The sequence below is a fragment of the Haliotis cracherodii genome, unplaced genomic scaffold (genome assembly GCF_022045235.1).
Source record: "Haliotis cracherodii isolate W230 unplaced genomic scaffold, xgHalCrac1.p SCAF_28, whole genome shotgun sequence".
Lineage (NCBI taxonomy): Eukaryota > Metazoa > Mollusca > Gastropoda > Lepetellida > Haliotidae > Haliotis > Haliotis cracherodii.
Window position 1 is genome coordinate 3,080,547 of NW_027266284.1, and position 24,657 is coordinate 3,105,203.

General features: G+C 44.0%; 2 protein-coding genes across 2 annotated transcripts; both read right to left on the minus strand.

Moving 5' to 3' along the window:
- Window positions 1-5: 5 nt before the first annotated feature.
- LOC139473372 (uncharacterized) lies at window positions 6-4,023 on the minus strand. Its single transcript, XM_071255922.1, has 2 exons — window positions 3,912-4,023; window positions 6-2,841 (listed from the first exon to the last, which is right to left on the minus strand). The coding sequence occupies exon 2, from the start codon at window positions 2,833-2,835 to the stop codon at window positions 1,291-1,293; it is 1,545 nt and encodes a 514-aa protein (XP_071112023.1). The 5' UTR covers window positions 2,836-2,841; window positions 3,912-4,023; the 3' UTR covers window positions 6-1,290.
- A 3,110-nt stretch (window positions 4,024-7,133) lies between these two features.
- Window positions 7,134-18,397, minus strand: LOC139473377 (lysosomal acid phosphatase-like). The gene is made up of 11 exons (XM_071255929.1): window positions 18,277-18,397; window positions 12,361-12,459; window positions 11,979-12,065; window positions 10,986-11,138; window positions 10,439-10,534; window positions 9,859-9,948; window positions 8,956-9,079; window positions 8,515-8,600; window positions 7,766-7,958; window positions 7,540-7,635; window positions 7,134-7,337 (listed from the first exon to the last, which is right to left on the minus strand). Exons 1-11 carry the CDS (start codon window positions 18,373-18,375, stop codon window positions 7,276-7,278), a joined length of 1,185 nt encoding a protein of 394 aa, XP_071112030.1. The 5' UTR covers window positions 18,376-18,397; the 3' UTR covers window positions 7,134-7,275.
- Between the last annotated feature and the right edge of the window lie 6,260 nt (window positions 18,398-24,657).

Here is a 24,657-nt window from a genome sequence, read left to right on the forward strand (position 1 = left end):
AGTCAGTGAAGGAGAATCAGATGCTTCTGACATGGAGTCATAACGGAGAGTCTTATTACAACAGTTATTGCAGACAGAGGCAGCACTATAGTCAGGACATGTCTGTTGATAAAAAAACAGTTTATTAACAAACAAACAAACAAACAAACAAACAAACGTTGATATGAGAACAAATCATCCTGTATAATATTACAACAGATGGATGTATCAATATGTGATATGAACTGTACATGAAATAATAAATTTGACAAGAGGACTCCAGAGTGAGTGTGGTTTTACACCGCTTTTAGCAATATTCCAGCATTATCATGTCAGGAAACACCAGAAATGGGCTTCACACATTGTACCACCCATGTGGGGAATCGAACACAGTTCTTTGGAGTGAGGAGTGAAGTTACCCCCAGGCTACTCAATCACCCCGAGGACCCTAACCACATGAAGAGCTACATGTTTAATGATAATATATTCATTAAAAAAACAGCTAAGTGCTTGAAGATCCCAGGATAGTTATGTTTTGGTGAAGGTTATTAAAGATGTGGGGTGAGGACAGTTTAATATGATACTGGTGAAGCAGGTGTTGTAGTCTGTACACTCGCTCTCTCATTCTTCACTACTACAGGCTGTGACTGATCACTGAAAGATGTGGACAGCTCCTCCCAAATGCCTGCCATTTTACAACAACCATTGCCATGTGATGCAAGGAGCCTAACCTGTAGAATATATACATGCACTGTACAAGTGATTTGGTTTGGCCCAATGCTTCCTACTACGAAAGACTTAAGTGTGGTCATTGACATACGGAACAACACATACAACATATATTTGCGTCCCCAATCATTTATCAGTTTCCACAAAAACCTCACTGCCCCCATATTTCCAATGAATTGATACTCTATAGCAATCTACAAATGCAGACCTGCCAGCACCCTAGCATACAGCTTGAGTCTCCAGACATTCAATCTAATATCCAGCTCTCTAGTCAAGATTAATTATTCTCAAGCCAAATCCAAACTTTAATGCTAAAAACAAATTTGAAGGAAACTATTTTTTTTCCACATTGGATTGCACTAATTAATTGTCTAACTTTTGTTAATATGTATGTCACATTTTCCTTTCTGCAAGTCCAGAAATAGCCTTATCTAAGGTCTTGCTCTCCTGAACTTAAGTGGAGTTGGAAACTCTGCAGATGAAACATATACTGTGGCAGTACATGGTAAGCACTAGTTTCAGGCCCATGTTTGGGGTATAGTCAGTAATGTAGTTACTGTCATTAGAAAGGATATGAGTTTGTCAGTATTGTGCTGGCATACTGGAACACGTGCCGGATGTCTGGCTTGACCTCATAGCGTTGATGGCTTGCGACAACCCTGACAGTCTAAAGAAGTCGGCCTCGACAAGTATCTCTTGGAGTAATGCAGTCTGATTCCTGAGACTATCTATTGACCTCATACCATCACGCATATAATTCAAAATATGTCGAAAGTTGGTCCCATCACGGTCAATAAAGTAGGAGCCATCAGCATCTTTTTGGACATGATGTCGCCCGCTGAACATCAGTGCTAATAATGAATCTGGTTCTTTGGTTAGCGTAATTGTTGATGTAGTATACTTGGAGCCTCCAACATTCAACTCCACTTTTGTGTCTGTGAATATATTCTGTTCTTCAATTCTTTTCAACTCTTCTTCTAGCTTCTTCCTCTGCATAAGGTAATCTGTCAGGCCTCGCTTGAACTTGTCCACTTTCACATTGAGGTCATGTTCGCGCTCATCTAAGTCTTTTTCACGTTCTTTAAACCTCTTCTCTTGCACACCAAGCTCTGCCTTTGCCTTCCCTACATCTTGCTCCAGTTTCTCTGCATCTGTAATCTTGTCCTTGATGAGTTTCTCAACATCTTGGCACACCTCATCTCGTTTCGTCTTCACCAGAAACTGTACCTCCTTCTCAAATGTATTCAAGGCTTCATCCAGTACTCGTGACCAGTCATGTTGTTGTTGGGCAACCACAAGATTAGGACTGATGCCAGACAGACATGAGACCCTCTGATGCAGAGGGTAAGGCTGTTTCCTCCCCGTCTCCTCCAGACACAACATGATGCTGATCCCCAGTCTCTGCAGAACCTCGGCCAAGTGTCCTTTGGCAGAAGAGAAAGAGTCCAAAGATGCTTGACTAGCAGTAGGAGGAGGAAGTCCATGTCTCTTTTTCAGTTTCTCGCGCAAACCTGGTAGCTTCAAGCTTAGGAATCCACCAAAACTCCCAGCTGTACATATTTCTGGTGAATCCAAAGTCCCCAAAAATACTTCATTTTCATCTTTCTTGATAGATGCCCATATCCGATGACCTTGGTCTATTGAAACACCAATAGATCTGCACAGCAGCAGTTCCAGAAAATTGACATCCTCCCAGAAGAAGACTTGAATGAAATGCTGCTTGTCTACGCAGTCAATGTGGTCCAGGAGACAGACGGATATATGGATGAAGTCGAGGTGTTTGTCTGCCAAGATGTATGAGTCTCCCTGACCTGGAACCTGCATGTACTTTGAGGAACACAGTCGTCTGTGGAGGTTGTAATCCTCCCCGAGGCCATACCATGACACCAGCACCTTCCAGATTGATTCCCCTAGAAATATGTTGTCTGTGTCATTGAATGAGCTTGTCATGGGAGGGACAGGCCCCCCTGTTGTCTGATGATCATTTAGCAGGTCCTTCAGCTGTCCAATCCACACATCAGACACAGCATACTCCCACTCATCAGCTACACATGGAGGGCCCTTCATCAGTGTGCCCAGAACACGCATTTGGGTCGTACGGGACAGTGGGGCTCTTGGTAGTGACATTCTTACCTAACAAAGAAAAAGGATGAGCTGTGACAGGCCAATGAATACCAACACAAATTACAGTAAGCAGACATAATCTAAGTGATGCACTTTCAGGTGGCATACGACTATATCTTGAGAACGTATCACAATACCACAAATCTTTAACAAGTACCAAAAAGTGCAACAGAAAAGAAATAAAAAGTGAGAGTGGTCAGCTCATGAATAGATGGTATATTTATCAAGCACTCTGGAGTCCCCCCACAACATCAGTTGATGTTCATTATGTATTACATCTCGTAATGTATGACAGCTTACTATGCTTTGGTATAAAAAGGCTCCAGACAACTTTCTGAGCCATTGAGTATGTACTCATGTTATCATACACAGTGGGTATGGAGAGCATGAGGAGAAGAAGAAACGTTATACGCCAGTGTACCCCTCTTGCTGCCCATTAGAGTGAGTGAGTATGGTTTTACGCCGCTTTTAGCAATATTCCAGCAATATCACGGCGGGGGTCACCAGAAATGGGCTTCACACATTGTACCCATGTCGGGAATCGAACCCGGGTCTACGGCGTGACGAGCGAACACTTTAACCACTAGGCTACCCGACCGCCCCGCTGCCCATTAGAGGAGATGATTGCTTTATTGTTTTGGTAATATAAACATTTCCACACTCTCATTTCTCATCTCATCTACTGAAAATGATGCTCTATATCCATGCCAGCAATAACTGTAACCTAAGTATGAATCCAGATACAAAGCTTGGCCAGCACCATCGGATGTCATCCAACCGGCAATCATTTCAATCTGGTGGTTGGGGGATTTTACGTGCACATCATTTTTGTATGAATATTGACACATTGTCAGGTAACAAAGACTGCTGTACTGTATATGTCACTTATCATCACGTTGCCCCATGTTGGCGTAACCGCATCAAACAATTCGAAGAGTGATGAGTCACGATGATCACGTGCCTGATTGGACATGCACTACGCCAAGATCGACTTGGTGAGTCTCGCTGGTATACAAGTGCCACCGGTCCTGATTGAAGATAAGCATGACATAACAACACGAAAATACGTTCCAGTTTACCTATATATGATGATTGATGCACACTGAGGCTGTTAAACTGCAGTGTTGACAACACGGTTATAATGATACAGTATATAAACAAAATGAGACAGCAACTTGCGTGAACACTCCCCTCAAGATCTTAGACGCAGTTACTTCCCTTTGTTATCGCAAGGGAGACAAGTCCAAAGGCTATAATTATTTTTGTGTTTTTCGTTCCATCTCTCCACCAGTTATCATACATCTTTTTCTAATACACAGTGGTGGTTTCTGCAAACAAGTGTTCACAAGTGTGTGTGTTATTTTCTAGGGTATGTAAGTTGAATGTACATCAGGCAAAAACTGCAAATTCATTTAAATTTAATTTAATTAATTATTTCATGTCCATAGACATAGACAGGAATTAATGTACAAAGATAACAATATGATGACGAATCCAATGGAATAGGATTATTGTACATTGTACAAAGATAACAATATGATGACGAAGCCAATTTAATGGGATAGGATTATTGTACATTGTACAAAGATTACAATATAATGACGAAACCAATGGGATAGGATTATTGTACATTGTACAAAGCTAACAATATAATGACGAAGCCAATGGGATAGGATTATTGTACATTGTACAAAGATAACAATATAATGGCGAAGTCAGTGGGATAGGATTAAGATAACAATATAATGACGAAGCCAATGGGATAGGATTATTGCACAAAGATAACAATATGATGACAAAGTCAGTGGGATAGGATTAAGATAACAATATAATGATGAAGACAATGAAATTGACAGGAGAGGATCTATTACGTACACTGAAGGTGTAGCTGTGACACAAGCAGCAAGGTAATCAAGATGTCCATTGTTGTGGATGATGTGGTTATAGTGAGTGAGTGAGTTTGGTTTTACGCCGCTTTTAGCAATATTCCAGCAATATCACGGCTGGGGACACCAGAAATGGGCTTCACACATTGTACCCATTTCGGGATTCGAACCCAGGTCTTCGGCGTGACGAGCGAACGCTTTAACCACTAGGCTACCCGACCACCCTAAGTGGTTATAGCACAGTGGAGTATTATTTTATTTGTTTTAATCAAATGTTTCAATGCACCTATGTCCATTATGGGACTGATATGTTTGTGAAGACAACAGGTGTTCAATAAAAGACAACCACGTGAGTGAGCGAGTATCTTGTCAAAAGAGATACTGATGTGACAGTTGTGCCTGCCTATAATTAATGTGACAGTTGTGCCTGCCTATAATTAATGTGACAGTTGTGCCTGCCTAATTAATGTGACAGTTGTGCCTGCCTATAATTAATGTGACAGTTGTGCCTGCCTAATTAATGTGACAGTTGTGCCTGCCTATAATTAATGTGACAGTTGTGCCTGCCTAATTAATGTGACAGTTGTGCCTGCCTATAATTAATGTGACAGTTGTGCCTGCCTAATTTAATGTGACAGTTGTGCCTGCCTATAATTAATGTGACAGTTGTGTCTACCTAATTAATGTGACAGTTGTGCCTGCCTAATTAATGTGACAGTTGTGACAGTCAGGTGTGACAGTTGTGACTGAATGCCTAATTACTTTGACAGTCTGATGTGACAGTTGTGACTGCCTAATTAATGTGACACTTGTGACTGCCTAGTTAATGTGACAGTTGTGACAGTCAGGTGTGACAGTTGTGACTGCATGCCTAATTACTGTGACAGTCTGATGTGACAGTTGTGACTGCCTAATTAATGTGACAGTTGTGACTGCCTAATTAATGTGACAGTCAGGTGTGACAGTTGTGACTGCATGCCTAATTACTGTGGCAGTCTGGTGTGACAGTTGTTACTGCATGGTATGATAGTTGTGACAGCCTGGTATGACAGTTGTGACAGCCTTGTGTGATAGTTGTGATTGCCTGGCGAGACAGTTGTGACTGCCAGGTGTGACAGTTGTGACTGCCTTGTGTGATAGTTGTGACTGCTTGGTGTGATAGTTGTGACTGCCTGGTGTGATAGTTGTGACTGCTTGGTATGACAGTTGTGACTGCCTGGCGTGAGAGTTGTGACTGCCTCCTGGTGTGACAGTTGTGACTGCCTGGTGTGACAGTTGTGACTGCCTTGTGTGATAGTTGTGACTGCTTGGTGTGATAGTTGTGACTGCCTGGTGTGATAGTTGTGACTGCTTGGTATGACAGTTGTGACTGCCTGGCGTGAGAGTTGTGACTGCCTCCTGGTGTGACAGTTGTGACTGCCTGGTGTGACAGTTGTGACTGCCTGGTGTGACAGTTGTGACTGCCTGGTGTGACAGTTGTGACTGCATGGTTTGACAGTTGTGACTGCATGGTATGATACTTGTGACTGCCTGGTTTGACAGTTGTGACTGCCTGATGTGACAGTTGTGGCTGCCTGGCATGACAGTTGTGACTGCCTTGTGTGAAAGTTGTGACTGCATGGTGTGACAGTTGTGACTGCCTGGTGTGACAGTTTTGACTGCCTGGTGTGACAGTTGTGACTGCCTGGTGTGACAGTTGTGACTGCATGGTGTGACAGTTGTGACTGCATGGTATGATAGTTGTGACTGCCTGGTGTGACAGTTGTGACTACCTGGTGTGACAGTTGTGACTGCCTTGGGTGATAGTTGGGATTGCGTGGTATGATAGTTGTGACTACCTGGTATGACAGTTGTGACTGCCTGGTGTGACAGTTGTGACTGCCTGGTGTGACAGTTGTGACTGCCTGGTATGATAGTTGTGACTGCCTGGTATGATAGTTGTGACTGCATGGTGTGACAGTTGTGACTGCATGGTGTGACAGTTGTGACTGCCTTCTGTGACAGTTGTGACTGCCTTCTGTGACAGTTGTAACTACCTGCATGGTGTAACAAATGTGACAATCTGATATGACTGCCTGGTGTGACAGTTGTGACTGCATGGTGTGACAGATGTGACTGCATGGCGTGACAGCTGTGACTGCATGGCGTGACAGTTGTAACTACCTGCATGGTGTAACAAATGTGACAATCTGATATGACTGCCTGGTGTGACAGTTGTGACTGCATGGCGTGACAGATGTGACTGCATGGCGTGACAGTTGTAACTACCTGCATGGTGTAACAAATGTGACAATCTGATGTGGCTGCCCGGTGTGACAGTCGTGACAGTCTGGTGTGACATATGTGACTCTGGTGTCACAGCTATAGCTGGTGGAGCTGAACATTGCTGTTTATTCATGTAACAACTGAAAATTCGACTTTATAACTACCAAGGAGCACGTCAGCATCGGGCGTTTTATTCCTGAACGTATGTTTCCAATATAATATGTGCATGTGTTCCGTGATGCTGCCAATGCGAGTGTATTGCAGTGTTCAACAGTCCCACATGGCCAAGTGGTCAATATGGTCCATATGTCCTGGTGCGACTGGCCTTGCCCCGACGCCTTCCGATGATGGGATCTGAAACACCAGATATATCTATACGGCGTACATCAGGGACCTGTTAATCGACAGTTTCTGGTACATTTCGTGATACGATAATCTGATGTTATCATTAGTAGAATATGAAGCTTGAAGACAGTTCCAGCTGGTGGCCGCAACACAGTTCCAGGTAGAGGCTGAGGCACGACTGTCCCTGTTATCAGGTTGGATGACTGTTTACCTGTGTTTGAGGCGGCGCACTCAGCGTCCCAGTCTGTGGGAACCATGTCTTTGGTGAGGGACACAAAGTTGGCCAATGGGCACTGGGACGTACAACCTACACAGAAACCCATGAATGTTTAATACTGTATTGATAACAGACAAGACAGTTCTGAGACAAAATGTGATTGTGGTACAGAGACAAGATGTGTTACTGGTACAGAGAAGAGATATGCTGTGTGTCTCACCTGGGATGATGAGTTGATGAGGCTGTGTGTCATCGTTAGGGTCTGTGGATGACACATTCCTGTAGTACAGCTCCACGTGGAAGACCCCGGCCCCTGTCTCGTGCAGCTCCATGAGGACGGCGGAGGAGTAGGGTGGGTTGAGGTGGTTGTGGACTCGGAGAGCGCAGAGGAGCGCCACGGTGGTTGAGTCATGCTGCAGTAACAGACGCAACATGTCAGCCCCTTGCCGTGGTGAGTATCGTGTAGCACACATTACCTTTGTTACTTTATCAGCTACCCTCGATAACAACAGTGGACATCCATGCAGTAACCCAATACCATCGTGGTCATGAGGCCACACAATTCCCTTGTCATTTCAATATCAAATGCCACTGCCGAATTTAACACCCTGAACTATGTGTTCAAATAAATAACATATATTGTAGTGCAGAGTGGTGCTTCTCAGTCAAGCCATGATCCTCCCGGGATCTGATCCCATCTTCGCCTCAGTTATGTTTGTTTACATGTAAGCACCACATCTATACTCCTGGGTTTAAATAGATTGGTAAACGTCCAACACCCGCGTAACTTTGGTCTTTCTTACAATAACAACTGGACATATCGGGATATAACTACTCAAAGCTTGAAAGCAATCTCACACCCAACTCACTCGTTCTACACTAAAACAGGATATTGTAATAAGATCTTTTAAATGTGTAGTTATAACGATATGAATCTTAGGCTATGGACCACTGTTACACGTTACTAACGGCGGAGAACATGTTCATCTTGGTGGTGTAACTCTTGGAACTGAGTTTCCGTTGTGCCAATTCGATCCATTTCTTTAAAAGAGGACCTTCAAGATACAAAAGCAATAATAGTGATGTACATGGTATTAATAATGATAACATTAATAATGATAATAACAATACAAAGCGCAAGACTTCACACCATCAGCTTTCTGTTTAGCACTAGAATGTTCTGCATTCACGTTAAACTACTGGATGCACACCTATTCAGTGCTGGGTGGACATGGACAAACTTAAAGAAGGCCACTTGCCAAATTATCGAATCCCCTTTCATCTGATATGACACATGTGACAGGGTCATATGCCACATACGTCACTAAGGTAAACAATTACAGAGAAATTGTCAAGTACTGCTTTCCGTTAAACAAATGAAGTTGACAATGATATCAGCAGATACCGTACCACCATTAAGACGGGCTTCGGTAGTACCATTGTAGAGAAGATCATAGCCCACAGCCTCAAACTCCCGCAGCTTCTGGTAGATTGTGGAGTTTACCCAGCTAGGCAATGTGACGTTGTGGTTTTTCTGAAAAGCTAGGCTGCCACTTCATCGATCATACACCAACGTTTATAACAGGGCTAGATTGCAAAAGAACTATACTGCATCTATTAATGAATTTCTACCTAGCAGCGATGTAGGCGTCTAACAAATGCTTCCTTCATGTCATATGACCGAGCTGGCCCTGTCGAAGGAGCCGTAATTTTGTGTCGGTCTGGCGTCCCAGGAACCTATGATCTGGGTTCCAATCCCCGGTTTGCCGTGAATATGTTTCTACGTTTCAACACCATGCCCATGTTCGTGGGTTACACCAAAGTGGTAAACGTCTACCTCACATTCTTATTAACTTTACTCCCTCGTCAAGTTGTCACGCCGTGATTTAACGGAAATATTGTTCAGGCGAGGTTAAATCAAACTCACGCCTTCCCTTGTAATCAACGTCACTGTTGCATCCCAGTGTTTCCCAAGCGAATCCGGGACAGAAGATGTCCTGGTCCCCACTTTCACTTAACAACCTAGGCTAATGTCAGCCCTGGTCACGAATATTAGAATAAACATTATAAAATACTGTAGGTCTGATTTGTTTATGCCCCTTCCCCCGCCCTTGGTCTCGTGTGTCCACTGCCTTATTTAGCCAACCACAATGGGGATCGGGTGGTCACGGTTTGTGAACTGGCTAAATGTCTCCATACCAGAGCGCCAAGCGGCGTTGTTTGTGCTAACAGCCATTGGTTTCCACCCCTCCCATGCAGATCTCACCTGCCGGGATAACAACGATATCATCTATTCTCCGTATGTCGACTCACCTCACAAAACAGAGTGTCGGAGATCTCCCACAGATTCTTAAACGACACTGGAGTAAGACCTGACTTCTCCTCCAAAAAACGAAAGAAACCCTGAAAGATATTAAATATTCAGATAAACATTTCTTTTGTAATTTAAAGGATCCGACTTTTCTACATGATTGCGACATCACTGCACTTTCCTCAAGTTTGACTACCCATTTTCCAAAAGGCCCCTGCTTATTTTACCGACAAATTTCTCAATTGACTCTCGTTTTTGTGGATATCTCTACGTGATCACGCCATGTTCACAGCAAAAGATTTCACTATCATGCAATTTCTTCGTCCATCGTGAGAGAACACCATTACCTAGACATAGACAACGTCGTTGTGTTGTTTCCGGGGCAAACTGCATCGTGACCTTGACCTTCACTCATGATGGGTGCTACCGGCAGGTAGATTTACTCCCCTGTTTCACAGACACCTGGGGTCATCACTTACTTTTACAGTAATCCGGGAAATTGTGTCTTCAATTTTGATTGGAATCTATTCCTTTTCCAGTGACAGAATTACTGTGGGTGGTAAATGTTGGTCCAAGACATACCTTGTTCTCGCGTTCTACCCGGTGTACTTGTGGGGAGCCGAAGCGTAGATCATACAACATGTCATACTTGGGGCACGGCTTGTGTAGAGCCAACATCTGGAAATAAGGGACATTCTAACTGTGGGCGAATCCAGTTCTACTTGTTCCCTGAATCTTATTCCAATGATTCAGATCTGTTTTGGTCATTCGCAACTGATGTGAAAACACTGTGTATTAAATGCCTCTAACATTGATGGACTTAATGATTAAATGATAAACAACGATAGGACCGGTAGTTCTCCATACAGTAGAGACTCCCGACACAGTATTTCACATCTGGACCTAAATCACTGGTGAAAAATCAAAAAGACATAGTTATTCATTTCCCCACCACACATCATCTAGTTGTGGACAAGCTTGTCTCCAGCATCACTTAGTGGCGGGTCTGATAGGCCCTGCTACAGATACTAGAAATATGACCTCACATTGTGTAAGTAGTTCACAGTTTCACTAGACATGTAGAAGCACGATTACACACAACTGATCTCTGCTCTCGAGATCTACGTACATTATCTTCCACCTTGGGCCTGGTGTGGACGGGGATGGGCTGCCAGGGGATGTTGCTGTTCCACACTTGGTCCCCACTTGGAGGGTACAGACCGGCCAGGTTGGAGTAGGCAGACATCAGACACCTGTCCACGTCCGAGCTCTCCACGGTGATCTGGAGTGACATCGGTGAATCAGATTCCCAACCTTACACTGAAAGTTTACATCCGACACCGGTCAACGGTTGTGCTCTCCACGCTGATCTGGAGTGACATCAGCCATGCAAATTCCCAATCTTACACTGAAACTTATCATCAGACACCGGTCAACGGTTGAGCTCTCCTGGGGTTCTGAAGTGGAGACCTCAGGCATATTGAATCACCCTAGAACCTGGCTCAATATACTTCAATACTGTACAGTTACTCATTGCATCTGTCCAGTGTCGACAGAGGCGTAAGCTGTCTACCTTGCCTCTACACCACCCACACCACCCACACACGCCCCACACCACCTCTGTGTGCAGGTACTTGCTGCTAAGAAACCCGGAGTAGCGACGACGGAGGCGTGTTTTACCCTATACCTCCACACCACCCACCTCTGTGTGCAGGTACTTGTTGCTAAGAAACCCTGAGTAGCGACGACGGAGGCGTGTTTTACCCTATACCTCCACACCACCCACCTCTGTGTGCAGGTACTTGTTGCTAAGAAACCCTGAGTAGCGACATCGGAGGCGTGTTTTACCCTATACCTCCACACCACCCACCTCTGTGTGCAGGTACTTGTTGCTAAGAAACCCTGAGTAGCGACGACGGAGGCGTGTTTTACCCTATACCTCCACACCACCCACCTCTGTGTGCAGGTACTTGTTGCTAAGAAACCCGGAGTAGCGACGACGGAGGCGTGTTTTACCCTATACCTCCACACCACCCACCTCTGTGTGCATGTACTTGTTGCTAAGAAACCCTGAGTAGCGACGACGGAGGCGTGTTTTACCCTATACCTCCACACCACCCACCTCTGTGTGCATGTACTTGTTGCTAAGAAACCCGGAGTAGCGACGGCGGAGGAAGCGACCGAGAGAGTAGAGTTGTGCCATTCCATCCTGAAAGGTGTATAATGTATTAGTAGTTTATACGTAACACGCATCAAGTCTCTCTGGTTAACGGTACAGCCAGCGGACATGACATGAGATGCATCACCTAACAGTTGGGCATACTTAACTTCAGAGATTTCAACTTAACAATTGCTGCATGATATAATCAGGTTTCAGTCCTTGATTTGTCTGACTTGGGTTAAGTTATCATTTTGAATGCTTTTTGTCGTCATCTGTATCAGCCACTACCTGTGATCTACCTTGTGCAACTGAGGACACAATGGACAGTGTACAGCTTACTTACAGTTGTCAGCCACTGGAGTCCCTGGGGCCAGGTAGTATTCATGGAGTGGGGGTTGTTGGGGTAAGTGGTGTATGGAGTGCGGTCGCCATGGCGATACATCTGAATCATAGTAATGTGCCATTGTCTCCAATCCAGATGCATGATAATTAGTTATTGAGTGAGTGAGTGAATGAGTTGGGTTTAACGCCGCTTTTAACATTATTCCAGTTATATCGCGGCGTGTCAGCTTAATGTGGGAGGAAAACCCGAAGTGATGCAGGTCTCAGACGTTTACCGCTTCGGTGAAACCTACGAGCACGGGTATGGTGCTGACAAACCTAGAAACATAATCGGGGCGAACCTGGATTCGAACCCACAATCATAGGTTTCTGGCGTGTCCAGGGGACGCAACTCTGCACAGCGAATCGCGGCGCCTTAGACGACTGGGCCACCCGTGCCCCCAATTAGTTATTGACTTATTAAAGAAAGTAAGTGACAGTAAGTTTGGTTTGGTTTTTAGCAGGATTTCAGTAACACAGTTGTATATATCACGGCGTGTTAGCTTGATGTGGGAGGAGTGCCCGAAGTGATGCACTTTGGTGGAAGCCATGAACACGAGCATGGTGCTGACCAACAGGGAATCTGGGATTCGAACCCACGACCACTGGTATGTGGGACACGTGTGCTGCATCCATTACAGCGAACATAGGACCCTCAGACTAGTGTGGTGAGGGGTTATAGCAGGAGGTCTCAATTAATGACACTTTCAGAAATATTCAAATACAGAACTCTCCCCTTCAATGAATCGATTTGGTACAAACGATCTTATTTAATGAGTGAGTGGGGTGGGTTTAACGCCGCTTTTAACAGTATTTCAGTTATATCGCGGCGTGTCAGCTTAATGTGGGAGGAAAGCCCGAAGTGATGCAGGTCCCAGACGTTTACCACCTCGGTGAAACCCACGAGCATGAGTATGGTGCTGATCACTGCTGATAAACCTAGAAACATAATCGGGGCGAACCGGGATTCGAACCCACAGCCATAGGTTTCTGGCGTGCCCAAGGGACGCAAATCTGCACAGCGAATCGCGGCGCCTTAGACAACTGTGCCACCCGTGCCCCCTCTGATTTAATGAAGAGGGGTGTGAGTGTTAACCAAAACTAAACTAAACGGCATCAATTATCTTGGCAAGGTATTCGTTGGTTAAACATGGATAAAACAACTCGGACATGTAGTCCATTTCATAATTTCTATTAATTTTTAGCCCTTGTGTATATAAATATAAATAAAATATGCGAGGTTAAAGTATTCTTGACTAAATATTACTTTTCTTTTCTCAGTATGATAAATGACTTCTAGTTTGTCCGTACTTTGAAATAAACATAAAATTAACACTAAATCATCGAAGGCTTACTTTCCAATAGTCAACTTTCCCTTCATGTCGAGCAATATTCCTGCAGCGCCAGCCTTGGGTGTTTACATTTCACAACTCCTGAAGTTGAACCGATCATGCTCTTTCTACCAAGAACTGCTCAGAAGTTGTTTGGACAAGGTTACAACATTCAAGGCCGGAATAAAGCTTTAAAAAGCTATATGGCAGACATGTGGATGACTTTTTCGAATTTGACGCATCAGTGATGAAAATGATGTCCGATGCAATTCCCAATATTGACTTGTGTCATATGTCTTCGTGTCTTTTCATGTGTACAATTGACTTGCCTTTGAATGTGTTTGTGACTGGTGCCGCCGATGTGAGGGGATACGCTCACCTTTTCCCGAACACCTGGTATCATCATAATTTGATAGTGATTCATAAACACATGCTCATGATATAGTCGGAATCGTACTATCAACTCTGCTTTTGGCAGAGATGTCTTATGAATATGGAAAGGGTTTGGCACTTTAATTATTATCTTGTGGTTAGTAGTTTTTGTGTATTGTGCGATTCAAGTAGATTGTGGTGACACTGACTTGATTTCTATAGCTTCTGAAATTTGTTGACGTCCATTAGACGAATATTACTCCAACATGACCCTGGCGTCATCATGTCTCCAGACAGCCCCAAACTTCCAAATCACACATTGACCCCGAAAGACATTCAACAGGTTCCTCTTCTCTTTTGGGCCATGTTTTGGCATTGCATATGCTTTGAAAGCATCCATAATGAATTTAAAGTTGTGATCCCACTGACCATATGTCTTCCACATTGAATAAATGGCGAAAGCTGTTATTGTCCTTTTTTCTGTCTTGTTTGTTGTTTAACGCCGCACTCAGCTATATTACAGCCATATGACGGCGGTCTGTAAATAATATATATCGAGTCTGGACCAGACAATCCAGTGATTGAATTCATGAGCATAGATCCACGCAGTTGGGATACGATGACATGCATCAACCAAGGCAGCGAGCCTGAAAACCCCGATCTCTTTAGTAGCTTTTTACGGCAAGCACGTGTTGTTGAAGACCTATTCTACCCCGGATCTTCACTGTTATTGTCACCGTGATTATATGACCTGTGGTGAGTCTTGTCAGCCACAAGTAGTGGCATTACACAATGACCTGCCAGGTCCACGGCCAGCAACATGTTCCTATAAATGAACCACCTGGGTGAAATGATGTTCGTATACGAAAATGACATTTTTGATGCTTCCTGAAATTTGAAATATTGTGGGAAATTTGGGGAAAATGATTTTTATCTGAGAATGTTAATTAGATTTAAGGCAACAATTCCCTTTGTTTGCAAAATCAACTTCAAGAACATGCGGTCTTTTTCTGATTTGGCCAAATGTTGCAAAGCAATATCAAGAACAGTTATTACACTCTCTAGTCGATACTGTGGGCTCTTCTGTTTGTAGACCCACCCATCAGAAATATTTGCTGGAGCCGTTTAATTTCTTTCAATGACACAGACTACAGACTTGTTCTAACTTTGATGGTCCCAATGGTTCCTGAAGGCGAGGCAATAAATCTTCCAAATGAATGTTGTCATTTGGCCCTCGTCCATTCTTGTGACTATGGCTGCGTCGACGTCTAAGGGATGCCAGAAACATATTCTATACTTTGAAGTTGGCAGTTCGTTGGTTAGAAAGACCACATGTCATGTTATTGCATCTGTCCAGCGTCGACACAGAAATAATCTCTAATGACTACACAGTCCCCCTTGTTTCCTCACCCACTTCTGTGCCAGTCCTTGGGATAACGCCTACTAACCAGTCCACCTTGCTATATTGCCACCCACCCAAGTGAGCAGGTACCACCATGCCATCATCCACCTTACTTCAATGTCACCCACCTTGTGCAGAGACCGAAGGGTTGAACCATGATGTTGCCATCATACAGTCCTCCTTGCTTATCTGCCACCAATCTCTGTGTGTCATTACCTGGGGTAGAGCCATGATGTTGCAATCATACAGTCCTCCTTGCTTATCTGCCACCCATCTCTGTGTGTCATTACCTGGCGTGGAGCTATGATGTTGCCATCCACACAGTCCTCCTGGCTTCAATGCCATCCATCTCTGTGTGTCATTACCTGGGGTAAAGGCCATGTTGTTGCCATCCACACAGTCCTCCTTGCTTCAATGCCACCATCTCTGCGTGTCATTACCTGGGGTAGAGCCATGATGTTGCCATCTACACAGTCCTCCTAGCTTATCTGTCACCCATCTCTGTGTGTCATTACCTGGAGTAAAGGCCATGATGTTGCCATCTACACAGTCCTCCTAGCTTATCTGTCACCCATCTCTGCGTGTCATTACCTGGGGTAGAGCCATGATGTTGCCATCCACACAGTCCTCCTGGCTTCAATGCCACCATCTCTGTGTGTCATTACCTGGGGTAAAGGCCATGATGTTGCCATCCACACAGTCCTCCTGGCTTCAATGCCACCATCTCTGCGTGTCATTACCTGGGGTTGAGCCATGATGTTGCCATCCACACAGTCCTCCTGGCTTCAATGCCACCATCTCTGCGTGTCATTACCTGGGGTTGAGCCATGATGTTGCCATCCACACAGTCCTCCTGGCTTCAATGCCACCATCTCTGCGTGTCATTACCTGGAGTAGAGCCATGATGTTGCCATCCACACAGTCCTCCTGGCTTATCTGTCACCCATCTCTGCGTGTCATTACCTGGGGTTGAGCCATGATGTTGCCATCCACACAGTCCTCCTAGCTTATCTGCCACCCATCTGTGTGTGTCATTACCTGGGGTTGAGCCATGATGTTGCCACCTACACAGTCCTCCTGGCTTATCTGTCACCCATCTCTGCGTGTCATTACCTGGAGTAAAGGCCATGATGTTGCCATCCACACAGTCCTCCTGGCTTCAATGCCACCCATCTCTGTGTGTCATTACCTGGAGTAGAGCCATGATGTTGCCATCTACACAGTCCTCCTGGCTTATCTGTCACCCATCTCTGTGTGTCATTACCTGGGGTTGAGCCATGATGTTGCCATCCCCACAGTCCTCCTAGCTTATATGTCACCCATCTCTGTGTGTCATTACCTGGGGTTGAGCCATGATGTTGCCATCCACACAGTCCCCCTTTGCTTCAATGCCACCATCCCTGTGTGTCATTACCAGGGGTTGAGCCATGATGTTGCCATCCACACAGTCCTCCTTGCTTCAATGCCACCATCTCTGCGTGTCATTACCTGGAGTAGAGCCATGATGTTGCCATCCACACAGTCCTCCTGACTTATCTGTCACCCATCTCTGTGTGTCATTACCTGGGGTTGAGCCATGATGTTGCCATCCACACAGTCCTCCTGGCTTATCTGTCACCCATCTCTGTGTGTCATTACCTGGGGTAGAGCCATGATGTTGCCATCTACACAGTCATCCTTGCTACAATGCCACCCATCTCTGTGTGCCATTACCTGGGGTTGAGCCATGATGTTGCCATCTACACAGTCCTCCTTGCTACAATGCCACCCATCTCTGCGTGTCATTACCTGGGGTTGAGCCATGATGTTGCCATCCACACAGTCCTCCTTGCTTATCTGCCACCCATCTGTGTGCAGGTACCTTGTGTAGAGTTATGACGCCACTATCCCTATGGTCTCATTTGATTCATCATCACCTGACAACCTTTTTCAGGGATGCCACCAAATGCATGTATTCACCGGTGGATAGCACTCATTCTTAGATGCTTCACAAGGCGCCATAAGGTTTCATAACCACATACATGTTCACCTGTTGCTCAGCATTCACCATTTTACAATATACCCAGTGAAACAAACCGGCCGCTGCTGCTCTTCCTCCGCCATGTTTGTCTCACGTCGACGCAATATCACGTCCCAGCCCATCAATTCACGTTCGTTACGTTATCATGTAGGGCAACAGTCTCGGTAAGTACACTTAAGTGCAGTTGCTGCTGTCTGCTAACATTATTGGTGGAAACAAAGCTGCAACTTGAACAACAGAAAACACCTCAACTCACGATAACCAGCGACACCGAACTTCATCTGTTAACATGTATTAGCTCGGCCAGACAATGCATTTGTGGAATGTTTCGAGCCATGTGCTTAAACTGAAGCAAATTAACTTGAATTTGAAAATCCTTCTTATGCTGCATGGGTTTATGGATAACCACACACTGAAAGGATAAGAAAATGTGACCTATTTAAAGATAATAAACTACCTATTTTAGTGATGTTGTGTTCTAAATAAAGTTTGCTCTACCCTCATTTGTAAGTACAGTTAGATACACGTTATTTTACTACAAACTGGTTTTCTTAAATACAAGATCCCCTAAAACACGCCAACATGAAAGAATCTACCAATTGCACAGTGAATGAACAGGCAAAGCTTCTGATCATCACAATGCCAGTGGTGGTTTTCTAAATTGTCATATTTGTCCTGTGTTATGTACCATACTGTTGACGGAATAAGTCATCTGTTCAAGTATGAAAGGTATTGATATGAATGGGATTTTACCAGATTGACAAGTCGCAGTGTTTTAGGAGCTGTGGTGTCGACGGAGCAGCACCCAACAACAAGCATCAGTGCAACAACTGCCACAGGCTGTTCTTCCATGTTGCTAAAGACTTCAAGTGCTTTCTGGTCACAGCTAATCAGCTTATCACCACGCACTATAAATAGAGCCCACACTGCTAATAATAACTCACTTTTACCTTTCAGATCTCTTCTTGAGTTCTCTCACTCAACCTTACAGATCTCTTGGTGAGTTCTCTCATTCAAACTTACAGATCTCTTGTTGAGTTCTCTCACTTCGTCTACAGATGTCTTGTTGAGTTCTCTCACTTCACCTTGCAGATGTCTTGTTGAGTTCTCTCACTCCACCTTACAGATCTCTTGTTGAGTTCTCTCACTTCACCTTACAGATCTCTTGTTGAGTTCTCTCACTCCACTATACAGATGTATTGTTGAGTTCTCTCACTCCACCTTATAGATGTCTTGTTGAGTTCTCTCACTCCACCTTACAGATGTCTTGTTGAGTTCTCTCACTCCACCTTACAGATCTCTTGTTGAGTTCTCTCACTCCACCTTACAGATGTCTTGTTGAGTTCTCTCACTCCACCTTACAGATCTCTTGGTGAGTTCTCTCATTCAAACTTACAGATGTCTTGTTGAGTTCTCTCACTTCGTCTACAGATGTCTTGTTGAGTTCTCTCACTTCACCTTGCAGATGTCTTGTTGAGTTCTCTCACTCCACCTTACAGATCTCTTGTTGAGTTCTCTCACTTCACCTTACAGATCTCTTGTTGAGTTCTCTCACTCCACTATACAGATGTCTTGTTGAGTTCTCTCACTTCACCTTACAGATGTCTTGTTGAGTTCTCTCACTTCACCTACATATCTCTTGTTGAGTTCTCTCACTTCACCTTACAGATCTCTTGTTGAGTTCTCTCACTCCACCTTACAGATGTCTTGTTGAGTTCTCTCACTCCACCTTACAGATGTCTTGTTGAGTTCTCTCACTCCACCATACAGATGTCTTGTTGAGTTCTCTCACTCCACCTTACAGATGTCTTGTTGAGTTCTTTCACTCCACCTTACAGATGTCTTGTTGAGTTCTCTCACTCCACCTTACAGATGTCTTGTTGAGTTCTCTCACTCCACCTTACAGATGTCTTGTTGAGTTCTCTCACTCCACCTTACAGATGTCTTGTTGAGTTCTCTCACTCCACTATACAGATGTCTTGTTGAGTTCTCTCACTCCACCATACAGATGTCTTGTTGAGTTCTCTCACTCCACCTTACAGATCTCTTGTTGAGTTCTCTCACTCCACGGGGCGGTCGGGTAGCCTAGTGGTTAAAGCGTTCGCTCGTCACGCCGAAGATCGGGGTTCGATTCCCGACATGGGTACAATGTGTGAAGCCCATTTCTGGTGTCCCCCGCCGTGATATTGCTGGAATATTGCTAAAAGCGGCGTAAAACCATACTCACTCACTCACTCACTCTCTCACTCCACCATACAGATGTCTTGTTGAGTTCTCTCACTCCACTATACAGATGTCTTGTTGAGTTCTCTCACTTCACCTTACAGATGTCTTGTTGAGTTCTCTCACTTCACCTACAGATCTCTTGTTGAGTTCTCTCACCCCATCTTACAGATGTCTTGTTGAGTTCTCTCAATTCAACTTACAGATGTCTTGTTGAGTTCTTTCACTTCACCTACAGATCTCTTGTTGAGTTCTCTCACTCCACCTTACAGATCTCTTGTTGAGTTCTCTCACTCCACCTTACAGATCTCTTGCTGAGTTCTCACACTTCACCTTACAGATCTCTTGTTGAGTTCTCTCACTTCACCATACAGATCTCTTGTTGAGTTCTCTCACTTCACCAAACAATTGTGTCTTGTTGAGTTCTTTCACTCCACCTTACAGATGTCTTGTTGAGTTCTCTCACTCCACCTTACAGATGTCTTGTTGAGTTCTCTCACTCCACCACACAGATGTCTTGTTGAGTTCTCTCACTCCACTATACAGATGTCTTGTTGAGTTCTCTCACTCCACCATACAGATGTCTTGTTGAGTTCTCTCACTCCACCTTACAGATGTCTTGTTGAGTTCTCTCACTCCACCTTACAGATCTCTTGTTGAGTTCTCTCACTCCACCATACAGATGTCTTGTTGAGTTCTCTCACTCCACCTTACAGATGTCTTGTTGAGTTCTCTCACTCCACTATACAGATGTCTTGTTGAGTTCTCTCACTTCACCTTACAGATGTCTTGTTGAGTTCTCTCACTTCACCTTACAGATGTCTTGTTGAGTTCTCTCACTTCACCTATAGATCTCTTGTTGAGTTCTCTCACTCCACCTTACAGATGTCTTGTTGAGTTCTCTCACTCCACCTTACAGATCTCTTGCTGAGTTGTCACACTTCACCATACAGATCTCTTGTTGAGTTCTCTCACTTCACCATACAGATCTCTTGTTGAGTTCTCTCACTTCACCAAACAATTGTGTCTTGTTGAGTTCTTTCACTCCACCTTACAGATGTCTTGTTGAGTTCTCTCACTCCACCTTACAGATGTCTTGTTGAGTTCTCTCACTCCACCACACAGATGTCTTGTTGAGTTCTCTCACTCCACTATACAGATGTCTTGTTGAGTTCTCTCACTCCACCATACAGATGTCTTGTTGAGTTCTCTCACTCCACCTTACAGATGTCTTGTTGAGTTCTCTCACTCCACCTTACAGATCTCTTGTTGAGTTCTCTCACTCCACCATACAGATGTCTTGTTGAGTTCTCTCACTCCACCATACAGATGTCTTGTTGAGTTCTCTCACTCCACCTTACAGATGTCTTGTTGAGTTCTCTCACTTCACCTTGCAGATGTCTTGTTGAGTTCTCTCACTCCACCTTACAGATCTCTTGTTGAGTTCTCTCACTTCACCTTACAGATCTCTTGTTGAGTTCTCTCACTCCACTATACAGATGTATTGTTGAGTTCTCTCACTCCACCTTATAGATGTCTTGTTGAGTTCTCTCACTCCACCTTACAGATGTCTTGTTGAGTTCTCTCACTCCACCTTACAGATCTCTTGTTGAGTTCTCTCACTCCACCTTACAGATGTCTTGTTGAGTTCTCTCACTCCACCTTACAGATCTCTTGGTGAGTTCTCTCATTCAAACTTACAGATGTCTTGTTGAGTTCTCTCACTTCGTCTACAGATGTCTTGTTGAGTTCTCTCACTTCACCTTGCAGATGTCTTGTTGAGTTCTCTCACTCCACCTTACAGATCTCTTGTTGAGTTCTCTCACTTCACCTTACAGATCTCTTGTTGAGTTCTCTCACTCCACTATACAGATGTCTTGTTGAGTTCTCTCACTTCACCTTACAGATGTCTTGTTGAGTTCTCTCACTTCACCTACATATCTCTTGTTGAGTTCTCTCACTTCACCTTACAGATCTCTTGTTGAGTTCTCTCACTCCACCTTACAGATGTCTTGTTGAGTTCTCTCACTCCACCTTACAGATGTCTTGTTGAGTTCTCTCACTCCACCATACAGATGTCTTGTTGAGTTTTCTCACTCCACCTTACAGATGTCTTGTTGAGTTCTTTCACTCCACCTTACAGATGTCTTGTTGAGTTCTCTCACTCCACCTTACAGATGTCTTGTTGAGTTCTCTCACTCCACCTTACAGATGTCTTGTTGAGTTCTCTCACTCCACCTTACAGATGTCTTGTTGAGTTCTCTCACTCCACTATACAGATGTCTTGTTGAGTTCTCTCACTCCACCATACAGATGTCTTGTTGAGTTCTCTCACTCCACCTTACAGATCTCTTGTTGAGTTCTCTCACTCCACGGGGCGGTCGGGTAGCCTAGTGGTTAAAGCGTTCGCTCGTCACGCCGAAGATCGGGGTTCGATTCCCGACATGGGTACAATGTGTGAAGCCCATTTCTGGTGTCCCCCGCCGTGATATTGCTGGAATATTGCTAAAAGCGGCGTAAAACCATACTCACTCACTCACTCACTCTCTCACTCCACCATACAGATGTCTTGTTGAGTTCTCTCACTCCACTATACAGATGTCTTGTTGAGTTCTCTCACTTCACCTTACAGATGTCTTGTTGAGTTCTCTCACTTCACCTACAGATCTCTTGTTGAGTTCTCTCACCCCATCTTACAGATGTCTTGTTGAGTTCTCTCAATTCAACTTACAGATGTCTTGTTGAGTTCTTTCACTTCACCTACAGATCTCTTGTTGAGTTCTCTCACTCCACCTTACAGATCTCTTGTTGAGTTCTCTCACTCCACCTTACAGATCTCTTGCTGAGTTCTCACACTTCACCTTACAGATCTCTTGTTGAGTTCTCTCACTTCACCATACAGATCTCTTGTTGAGTTCTCTCACTTCACCAAACAATTGTGTCTTGTTGAGTTCTTTCACTCCACCTTACAGATGTCTTGTTGAGTTCTCTCACTCCACCTTACAGATGTCTTGTTGAGTTCTCTCACTCCACCACACAGATGTCTTGTTGAGTTCTCTCACTCCACTATACAGATGTCTTGTTGAGTTCTCTCACTCCACCATACAGATGTCTTGTTGAGTTCTCTCACTCCACCTTACAGATGTCTTGTTGAGTTCTCTCACTCCACCTTACAGATCTCTTGTTGAGTTCTCTCACTCCACCATACAGATGTCTTGTTGAGTTCTCTCACTCCACCTTACAGATGTCTTGTTGAGTTCTCTCACTCCACTATACAGATGTCTTGTTGAGTTCTCTCACTTCACCTTACAGATGTCTTGTTGAGTTCTCTCACTTCACCTTACAGATGTCTTGTTGAGTTCTCTCACTTCACCTATAGATCTCTTGTTGAGTTCTCTCACTCCACCTTACAGATGTCTTGTTGAGTTCTCTCACTCCACCTTACAGATCTCTTGCTGAGTTGTCACACTTCACCATACAGATCTCTTGTTGAGTTCTCTCACTTCACCATACAGATCTCTTGTTGAGTTCTCTCACTTCACCAAACAATTGTGTCTTGTTGAGTTCTTTCACTCCACCTTACAGATGTCTTGTTGAGTTCTCTCACTCCACCTTACAGATGTCTTGTTGAGTTCTCTCACTCCACCACACAGATGTCTTGTTGAGTTCTCTCACTCCACTATACAGATGTCTTGTTGAGTTCTCTCACTCCACCATACAGATGTCTTGTTGAGTTCTCTCACTCCACCTTACAGATGTCTTGTTGAGTTCTCTCACTCCACCTTACAGATCTCTTGTTGAGTTCTCTCACTCCACCATACAGATGTCTTGTTGAGTTCTCTCACTCCACCTTACAGATGTCTTGTTGAGTTCTCTCACTCCACTATACAGATGTCTTGTTGAGTTCTCTCACTTCACCTTACAGATGTCTTGTTGAGTTCTCTCACTTCACCTTACAGATGTCTTGTTGAGTTCTCTCACTTCACCTATAGATCTCTTGTTGAGTTCTCTCACTCCACCTTACAGATGTCTTGTTGAGTTCTCTCACTCCACCTTACAGATCTCTTGCTGAGTTGTCACACTTCACCATACAGATCTCTTGTTGAGTTCTCTCACTTCACCATACAGATCTCTTGTTGAGTTCTCTCACTTCACCTTACAGATCTCTCGCCGAGTTCTCTCACTTTGTCCAGCTCAAGGAGTAAATTAATGAGTGAATATTTGTTTTATTTGTGAGACTGCTAAGATGAACTTGTCTACAACCAGAAGCTCCTGTGACCTCTATTCTATTCTACCGGAGGTTACCCATATTCGCATTATGACCTCTGTTGATCTTTATTTTCTGGTTCAGCTATGGGCACTGCTGATGGTTCTTTCACAATCTTTATCACCTGTACTCCTACTGACATAGGTTATAAACCATGGGTCCGGAAAATTTAAAATCCCAATCGGATATTTGCATTTAGGCCACGCCCCCTTCAAATAGCGTATTTTAGTGCCACTTTTCACACACATTACAAGTTGTTACGCATTCATAATATGATGAATTATGAATTGTTTCAATATAAATTGTTTAATTCACCGGACAACTGATAACAAATAATATCATTTTAGATATACCGGTAAATGGAAAACATACGTTTGTTTCTGTTATAATAAGGATCCAAAAGAAACTTTACCAACTGAAAAGATAAATTTCAGACAAAGTATAAAAAAAATTTCAATGAAGTCAATCTAAAACACATAACCTAAATACAACAATAGTGTATGCAGAAAATGTTAATCGTCTGTTACATGTTTGCGAGATAACACGCGAAAAAGTGAAACACACGTGCACCACGGACAACTGCAAATGCACGTGCGGGTAAGGGTATAAAACGATTGCAACGGCAAGTCAGACATCCACAGTGA